General features: G+C 47.3%; 1 protein-coding gene across 1 annotated transcript; it reads left to right on the top strand.

Moving 5' to 3' along the window:
* Positions 1–5,641: 5,641 nt before the first annotated feature.
* Positions 5,642–6,907, top strand: LOC135826796 (zinc finger protein OZF-like). The gene has a single exon (XM_065339401.1). It carries the CDS (start codon positions 5,642–5,644, stop codon positions 6,905–6,907), a length of 1,266 nt encoding a protein of 421 aa, XP_065195473.1.
* Positions 6,908–10,175: the final 3,268 nt, after the last annotated feature.

Below are 10,175 nucleotides of genomic sequence, written 5' to 3'. Positions count from 1 at the left end.
ATTTTGCAGGCTAGCTTGATTCGAAGTTTCGGTGGACTTCTTGTGTGCTCTTGGTGGAAATCATGAGTCAACTAAAAATCAAGGCAGTAGGCGTATAGAGCAAACCCCGGTGTGAGGAACAAAACCTTTCCATGTGGCACGGAGGGATTTTGAAAAGTGAGCCACGCGTTTTTCGGGCTCTACTTTTTTCCCCTTTTTTGCAGCCCGGCCGGCATCAGGCCGGACTGGAAGTAGACTAGATCAGTGATTAGAAAATTAAAGTAGAGTAGTGTCGGAAACTTGCCATGCCCGGAGCTACCACGAGAACGAACTCTCGTGTATCAGCCTTGACTGAATCTGAGACGAAAATGTTGGGCTCCCTGCCTAGTATCGAGTCGGATGTATCGGCAGTGCTAAAAAGTCTGGCCGCACTTGTCTCCGAGGCCGCCGATCGCGAGGATCGCCTGAACAATAGGTTCGATGAGCTATCCAGACAAGTATCTGAGCTGAAGGAGGAGGTAGCTTCTCTCAAAGAATCCGCCATTGCCGCGGCGAAAGCTCCTCAGCCATGCCAGCCAGGACGTACTACGAACCCTGACCGTACCCGTACTGACCCCCGCACAGCCTGCAGGCAGTGTAGCATGAGTGCGAGTACGAGCAGATCTACCAGCTACAGCAGCGCGCTGAACCAAGGTCCAGCATCCGATGCGCCCCGTACTGAAAATGATGCTCGCCCAGCAGCCAGCCCTGGCCACAATGTGGACAGCGTGAGCGAGAGTGACGCGGATGACGGTTTTCAGCAGCCACGGAGACGAAAGCGCAACAAGAGCACAAAGGTGTTGCAGCCCATCTCCGACGATGCATGGAAACTAATTGCAGATGAGCCCCACAGAGCGAAGAGAGCTGTCGTATATGTTGGTAACCTCAGCAGGGAGACAACTGAAGACCGGTTACGCGAATTTGTTGATTTGCGTAGCAGGGCCGTCAACTCCGACACACCAGTAGTGCTCCACACCTGTAGCATGCATGTCAATGCTAGCGGCTGCATGTCTGCAAGAGCGTTTGTGGATGCCAGCTCCCTGCATATCCTGCTGGCTGCCAACTTCTGGCCAAGGCCACTTTATTGCAGGAGGTGGACCTTCCACACATCCGACACTCACAAGACAGTACCAGGGTCAGCTCAGCCTGGCTGCCCACCAACTGACACGCCAGAGACATCCCCATCCCTGCCCAATCCACTGCAAAGCGCAGGTAGCAACAAAAGCAGCAGCGCAGATACTGCAAGCAACAACAAAAGCAACAGCGCAGATACTGCAAGCAACAACAAAAGCAACAGCGCAGATACTGCAAGCAACAACAAAAGCAGCAGCGCAGATACTGCAAGCAAGCAACAATGAAAATCCTCCTTACAAATGCTGGTGGAATCATGTCCAAATTTGGAGAGTTTCAACACGCGCTTGTATCCTCCAAAGCTGATATCGCTGTTGTTACTGAAACCAAGATCACCGCAGAGAAATTCTCCCTTCACGAGTCAGCCATCCCAGGGTACTCCGGCCCACTCCGGCGTGACAGGACTGAACATGGTGGTGGCATAGCAATCTGGATACGCAGCCCATTGGCGTACCATCATCTAGATCAGTACGACTCATCTGTTCACGAAGTAATTTGGCTCACAGTGCAGTCTGCCCATCATGGTAAGATAGTGCTGGGTGCTGTATACAGGCCAGGATCCGCCTCAGACACTGATATCTCAACACTTGAGCACCTCGATGGCATCCTGGATAGCGTCAGAAAACACGGCACCCACACCATGCTGGTCGGAGACTTCAATGTCCACAACACGGCTTGGCTCGGCAGCTCTAAGACCACCCGTGCAGGGGAGTACATGGAGGAACTAAGCGCTGCCCACAGCCTCATGCAGCATGTCCAAGAACCAACCCGAGGTCTCAACACCCTGGACTTAGTGCTCTCTGACTTCACTGGTACTGTGACCACCGGTATCTCGCCGCCGATAGGAAGGTCAGACCATTGTGTTGTCCACGCTGTGCTCGCTCAAGCCCCGCTTGAAAATGAGCCCAGCACACGGAGACGTGTGTGGCGATATGGCCAAGCCGACTGGAACAGACTGCGTGCCCACTACCGTCGCATTGCCTGGGCAGCTGAGTTTCCGGAGGACCCAGAGGAAGCATGCAGCCTTGTTACTAGGCACATCGTGTCTGGGATGCTGCAGTTTATTCCTCACAAGATGCTGGAAACAAGGCCGTCCGATCCGAGCTGGTGGACACCAGAATGCACTGAGGCTCAACGTGCCAAAGAGAAAGCGTGGAAGGCCTGGCGTCACCAGGGGCCCAGCGAATGCCTGAAGCAGTCGTTCATGACAACTGTCACTCAATCTATTACAACCCAACATCGTGCACAACAAGCTGAAGAGCAGACAGTCCGAGAGCGTCTCACACGTGGTTCCATGAGAGACAAGGACTGGTGGAGGAATGTCAAGCGCGCCGCCGGTCTGGGTAGGACTACAGACGTGCCAACACTCACTGATGCTGACGGGCACGAGCACAGTACATCGAAAGCCAAGAGCGAGTGCCTTGCTAGATTCTTTGCTGAAAAATGTAGCCTTGGGGATAATGACATCGACAATGCTGAGTTACCAGCAACACCCTGCACTACCACTCCGGGCCTGCAGCGCATCCGCTTCCGCGTCTCTGAAGTCCAACAGTGCCTGAAGCGTCTCAACACATCCAAATCCACTGGTCCAGATGAGATCCCAGGACGAGTACTCAAGGAGTGTGCAGCTGAACTAGCAAATCCGCTGGCTAGATTGTTTCGCCTGTGTTTTGCAAATGGAGTCCAGCCCCAATCATGGAAAATTGCCCGTGTCGTTCCAGTGCACAAGAAAGGACCCAAATCCATGATGAAGAACTACCGGCCTATATCTCTCCTGACGATCATCTCTAAGATCATGGAAGGTATCATCAATCGGCAGCTTGTGAACCACCTGGAAACCCATCAACTCTTCTCCTCGTCCCAGTTTGGCTTCCGACGTGGACTGGGCACAAGTGACCTACTGACGGCTCTCCAGCATTCCTGGGCCACTACCCTGGCCGGCGGCGGTCTTGTGCATGCCCTGGCAGTTGATATTGCCGGGGCATTCGACAAGGTTTCCCACCCAGGTGTCCTTGCGAAGGCACAGCAATGTGGCATCCACGGCCAACTCCTGGCTTGGCTAAGGTCGTATCTCCATGACCGAAAACTGACTGTAGTTGTTGGCGGTCAGTCCTCCCCACTGTTCCCGATCAAGGCTGGAGTGCCCCAGGGTAGCCTCCTAGGTCCCACTCTTTTCCTGTTATATGTAAACGATGCAGAACAGTGTTTAGCCCCAGGCTCCAGTCTAGCTGTCTACGCGGACGATACAACACTCTATGCCCTAATCAGAAACCCAGATACCATCGCTGCTGCTTGCAATAGCCTCCACGCATCTATTGACCGCCTGCAGACTTGGGGTGCCCAATGGAAGATAAAGTTCGAGCCATCAAAATCTCAGGCAATACTCCTTGACCGCCACAGACCATCCCTGGATGTCCCACAGCTCACATTTGATGGCATGCAGGTGCCTGAGAGCCCTCAGCTCAAGCTGCTAGGAGTGTTATTTGACAGTACTCTCTCCTTCCGGGCCCACATCCGTTCCCTTGCCGTTAGAGCCAACCAGCGACTCGGCCTGCTCCGAAAGGCATCTCGGATCCTGGACAGTGCAGGGCGCCTAACTGTGTACAAAGGATTTGTACGGCCTATAATGGAGTACGCCCCTCTCGTCTGGGCAAGTGCGGCACATTGTCACCTCCATCAGCTGGACCTGGTCCAGCGTCGAGCCATGAAGGTTATTGGCCCCTCATTGCTCCCCAGCCTGGCAATCCGAAGGCATGTTTACGGGCTGTGCTACCTGTATAAGCTGCAATGCATACCAGGTCCAGCTCTGCTTACCAACATGGTACCTCCCCCAGCAAGAGTTAACGCTGCACCCCGGACGCGCCGGCAACGCCAGTCCCTCGGTGGCCACTCTTTCCAACTCGCAACTCCTCTGCCAGCCTCCAGTCCAGAGTTCATCCGCCGCTCCTTCCCATACTTTGTCCTGGAGAGCTGGAACACACTGCCTGCCCCAATCCTCGCCGAACGCCCAACTCTCAAGAAATTGCCGACATTCAAGACCAAGGCCTACCATCACCTCCGCCAGACCAATTGGCTATGGGCCACTGAAGTCCACCAGCACTGAGAATAACCGGTTGTCTCTATTATTATCATTTTCTGTCTCTCTCTCTCTCTCTCTCTCACTCTTCCTCTCCTGGGAAGCTCCTCATGCTCATTCTCCCTTTCTCTGTCCATTTCCCCTTCCTGATGCGTAGACCAACTGTTGAACCCGAGACCACTAGGTCGGGGGAGGTTGACCTACCTCATCGGCACGCATGCCACGCTCCTCTGTGTTGTCAAAGTTCGCTTGTCCACTTTTGTCTACCTCCCCTTTTATGTTGCTGGCCAGTGCTTTGTAGTAAAAAAAAAAAAAAAAAAAAAATGTGAAGTCACGGCCGAAGTTGCTAACAGTTACCACAATCCCCTGTTGGTATCTTCGTTACTTCTGTCTTCACCACAATGTGCTTCACCAACTATAGCAAGGACAATAACACGGGAAATACATGAGCTGTAGTTTTAATTTTCATGTTTTCAGTGCGCACGCAACACACTCTTTTGTCTTTTCATTGCGTAAACAACTGTAACGTGATAAAAGAACAATGATATTCAATGCATATCAGTGCTGAATCGGAGGTTAATGTTGAAGATCATGACATGGTCACATCTTGTACACCCTTCCTATAATATCTCCCTCTAGGCTAAAGAACTTCCATGAAACTGTGTCTCAGTTCATATACTTTTGTAGCAACACAGACTCTCTGCACTTTCTGCAGGCTGGTGCGGGCCATGAATGTTCGAAACTTTTCGATTCAAAAATTAATGAGGTGTGAAGATGAAAACGAAATATGAGAGAGAGAGAGAGTTCATGGGGTTGGTTTTTGTATGTATGTGTAAGTGTGTGTGTGTCTGCGCGTGTTACATGACAAGAATTATACACATTGTGTCAGGTAAAGGGACAGTGCTAGAAATAGATGTGAACTGTATTAACGTGAGGACTTGGCACACTGTACATCTACTTACTAAGGGGAACACCAGCTGCTACTAATTACAAATATATTGGCGACGACCAGGAAGAGTTGTCTTCTTATTTGAATTGTTGATGTTGAATTCGAATAACTTGCCGAATTTTGAAGGAGAATTAATTTAAAAGGGTGGTTAAAGTTGGTCAAGGAAGTGAATCATGGACGATAGTGACTGCACTTCGGAGGGGTGTGTTGACTATGATGCACAATCACCATCGCCACCATTAGTGATATGGACAAGCAGAAGGGCAGTTCCATCGCCAGCTACATTACCTTACCATTCATTTCACACAGCTCAATACCCCGCAAACCACGATAGTGGTGAACAAATAGCGACCGCAGAGGTATCCTATAGTTCTATTCAGGGTTCCTCATTCAGTTCTTGGAACACACAAACGTCTTCCTCCGGTGTACTTAAATATTATTTGCTGAACAGGGTTGCTGACAATGTCATGGACCCCCGACCAGAGATCCAGAGGGCGAAAGATACAAAGTCCATTGAAGCTCCAACCACAGCTGTCTCAAACCCATGTTTGGATCCCATGACATTGGCAATGGACGACGATCACTGTACGCGAGACAACAGTAAAGCAACTGTATACTTTTCCGGTCCCGTTTCAGATCACTACACAGGCAGTGGGAACGTAACGTTAAACTCGGAGTATAGCAATTTCTCAAGCAATGCTGGCAATGATAACCTTAACGGAGGCCGCAGTGTACATATTACCGGGTATGTGGCAATGTCTTCCCAAGTGACTAGCTTACCTGAGGATCCCAAGAAACACGATTGTGAAAGGATCAACAATCATCACACCTCTGAGCCGTTTTCTGAGGCAGTTTGTCAACTTCAAACTAACCATCGTCAACCAGAAACGTCACTCTGCGAAGAAACCGGGAAGTCACTTGTTCGCCAGCATGATCCGCTAGATCGTGGACATTCACATCCTGGAGAAAAAACGAATAAACGTAAGCATTGCGATAAATTCTTATCTACTCAGTCTTGCGTCACATCTCATGACTGTCCACATCCTGAAGAGAAATCGCTCGATTGTAACTTGTGTGATAAAACGTTCAATAGGCGATCTGATCTTACCCGTCATGGACGAGTTCACTCTGGAGAGAAACCGTTTCCGTGCAAATACTGCGCCAAGCCGTTCTGTGACAAATCCGCTCTAAATGTTCATGAACGTATCTATACCGGGGAGAAGCCGTTCATGTGTGGTTACTGTGATCAAATGTTTCCCCGTAATACCCATCTTAGAGTTCATGAACGTAGCCATACTAGAGGGAGACCATACAAGTGTAAATCGTGCGAGAAGTCATTCACGACGAAATCACATCTCACCCGGCATCGACGCATCCGTACTGGTGAGGGACCATACAAGTGTAAATCGTGCGAGAAGTCATTCACGACGAAATCACATCTCACCCGGCATCGACGCATCCGTACTGGTGAGGGACCATACAAGTGTAAGTCGTGCGGCATGTCATTCAAGATGAAATCAAATCTCACAGTGCATCAACGCATCCATACTGGAGAGAGACCACACAAGTGTAACTTGTGTGACAAGTCATTCAAGACGAAATCAAATCTCACAGTGCATCAACGCATCCATACTGGTGAGAAACCATACAAGTGTACAGTATGTGGCAAAGACTTCCAAGCAATGTCAACTCTCGCAAATCATCAACGAATCCACACTCCTGAGAGAACCTGATCAAGTGTCAGCGATCGTGATAAGTCTTTCAATGTGAAAAACAACATGGAAGACCATGCAAATACAAACACCGTAAAACAGAAAGATTGTTTTCAAGATTGTTGAAAGTGCTACTCATAGGCCCGTTTCGAACCGCAAGTAGAATAAAATCAATGTCGTTTAAAGCCCGATCCGTTATGCATGCAAAGGTCTCTACTTACATGCTAACTTCAACATAATTATGTAAGGTGCTAACCATTATCATTGCCATTGTACTCCGACTGATATCCACTATTTCATTTCTTGTTTTCCATTGCACTTCTTACAGAAAAGGAACGTGTTTCCATATTTACCATGACACTCAATTGCGCTAAACGTTACTGTATATTTTTTGGATAAATTAGTCATGCTATATAACCGAAACCTACTGCTGGAGCACGCATGCCTGGTACGGATCTTTTCGCTGGAAGAGGCGCTCAACTGTTTTCATGTTCGCACATGATCCTAAAATTTTATTCATGTATGAACTCTAGGTCCCATGTGTCGTCCTGTATAGTGAAGTTCTACTTCTTATCAAAACTATTCGAATACTATCTCACTGTCTATTGGTTGCTGAGAATGTGTAAACGGGAAATTTGACTGTCACCACCAGAACTCAAACTAGGGACCCATTCATATCGCCAGCGATGCTCCCTCTTGATAGCTGAGAACGTAAAACATATCTTACTCCACTGCATCAGACCAGTGTGAGGTTGATAGGTTGACTACTAGAGCCACAGTTAGGATGCATCGCCAGTGCTGGATGTGCCAAATGCAAAATACAATAGAGAAGATGGTATTTGTGATGCTTATCATAGCGGGACAAAGCCAGGTCGTCGCAACTCAGGGTTTCTCGCTCTAGAATGAGTTTCATGATCATCACTGTCCAAATATATGGAAACCTAATATGGGCAATATAATACCCATGTGGCAAGGAACTAGAATTTTTCCATTGCTATACTTGGAATAAATTTGAGCTCGCACGACACAAGAATTACAGGATATGATTTTCCACGAGGAGCTGAACTTCCCTTCTGTATGATTGGGTGCATTTCATTTCTTGCGAGGACACTGTTATTGACTACATTTCGAGTCATACATGTAGCTGTGCAATATGAATAAATTTCGTTACTTTAACTGGAATGTAAGGTAAAAGAGAATCTCGTCAACAATCCTTAAAATTGATTCGGTGAGACACATTCCTGATTGGCATTTCCAAGACCATTGCTCACAGATCGAGGGCTGCACAACACGCAGATCCTACTGGGTGACTGGATCTTCTACACAGAGTCATAGTGCCTACTCCTCCACACCTTTCCGTGCACTGAAGTGTCACTGAAGCCGACACAGAACAAGAACGCTTCCATACTGGAGATATGCATTTTCAGTGTACGGAATGTTGAAAGTATTAGGCCATGCACTCCAGCCTAATAGTCCAAGAAAGAATCCATTCCTGAGAGAAACTGATCACGTCACAGCGCTGGTGACAAGTCAATCAAAGCGAAAACACACTTTGAAGACCATGCAAATACTAACACCCGAACGTTTGTTTTTCTATGTTGCATTTACGTCTCCATGAAAAGTTCACTGCTTACATGCTAACGTCACCACATATAACATTAATAACATTATCATTATCATTGTATTGCCGTTGATATCTACAGGTTTAATTTATGTTACCCATTGCTCTTCTTACACAAAAGTAATGTATTTCCAAAGTAACGATGCAGAAACACTTTTTTTGCCAGAATTGATTTGATTGATTGATTTTTATTTCACGGATCCTCATGAACGCCCCTGTGCGGTTCATGTTTGGTAAAGAAAACAGCTCTTTCTTTAAAATGTCGCTCATCTTCTAGAAGATGCACTGTGCTGCTTGGGAGTTCACCCATGATTCAAAATATGTGAGTTCCTTTGTTCCAGTATGTCACTTTGATGCCATATGTAGTATTGTACAGTCTCGTTCTACTCCTTGTCAAAACTAACCAAAATTTCCAATAAAAAAATGATTATAGCCGTTGATCCTTGAAGGGTGGTGGCGTTCCTACGGATGCGGGAAACCGGACTTTCAGCCGAGTCTCACGCGAATCGTGACCTTTTTTATTGCCTTTGTGCTCCATCCATTCAACACCACAAACAAAAACACAGCTGCATAGCCAGTGGCTGGAAATGTTGAAGTCTAGTCTAGACACTAATGCTGTTCTATGACGTAAGGGGTGTAAAGCCACCAACTACACTTTCACAACTCTACATCTCATCGTATCACATCTCTTCATACCTCATCTCTTCACACCTCATCTCTTCATACCTCATCTCTTCATACCTCATCTCTTCGTACCTCATCTCTTCATACCTCATCTCTTCATCCCTCATCTCTACATACATAATCTCCCCACATACTTGTCCCTAATCGGCCTAGACTCGCACCATCGCCTCATCATATCCCTTTCCTCATCGGCATGACAGACATGTTTCAAATTGTGTGATTCCAAGTCAGAATTGGAGGTGAAGACTAGATAGGAGAGATGGGTGTGGGTTGGGTTTTTGAATTTTAGAAAAGAAATCTTTTCTATTATTCTTTGTATGTGATTGAGTGTATGCGCGTGATTTCACCAGATTATAATATTGTGTAAAGTATAATTTCAGTGCCAGAAATAGATGTGAACTGTGTTGATGTGCAGACTTTGCACATTGTTCTTCCAATTACTAAAGAGAAACACCAGCTGTTTACTATTAACAAAACTAATGACTACAACTAGGGAGTGTTGTCTTCCTAATTGAACTGACTTCTTGCTACTTCCAAGCATTTTATTTGTGGTTTAATTAGGAAACCTTGCAGTGCTGGAAGAAGAATTACGGTTGTGAGAATTGTTCGAAGTAGGTAAATCATGAACGACTGTGACTGGACTTCGGAGGAGAGTGACGACTCTGATGCACTCTCACCACTGCAGCCATTAGTAATATGGTCAAGCAGAAGGTCAACCGCGTGTCCTCCACCAACAACTGCACTATCTTATAGTAAACCGTACTCAGCTCTTCACCACGGATACCCCAACAGTTGTAATCAAGTAGCCACATCGGAATTCTCCTCTTCCCATTTTTCTCTTCAAAATACCTCATTCAACCCTTGGAAATCACGAACATCTTGCGCCCGTGCTCCTCAAGATCATGTTCCCAAGGATATGGTGACAGATAAAATCAGGGACCCTCGACCAGAAATCCAGAGGAACAAGGATACAAAGACCAGTGA

Source organism: Sycon ciliatum, chromosome 10, assembly GCF_964019385.1.
Source record: "Sycon ciliatum chromosome 10, ocSycCili1.1, whole genome shotgun sequence".
Taxonomy (NCBI): Eukaryota; Metazoa; Porifera; class Calcarea; order Leucosolenida; family Sycettidae; genus Sycon; species Sycon ciliatum.
The sequence above is the reverse complement of the archived record's forward strand: the minus strand, read 5'-3'. Positions and strand labels throughout refer to the sequence as shown.

Bases quoted from the DNA above. Each gene is read 5' to 3' on its own strand.
- LOC135826796 (XM_065339401.1), top strand. From the start codon at position 5,642: ATGGACCCCCGACCAGAGATCCAGAGGGCGAAAGATACAAAGTCCATT.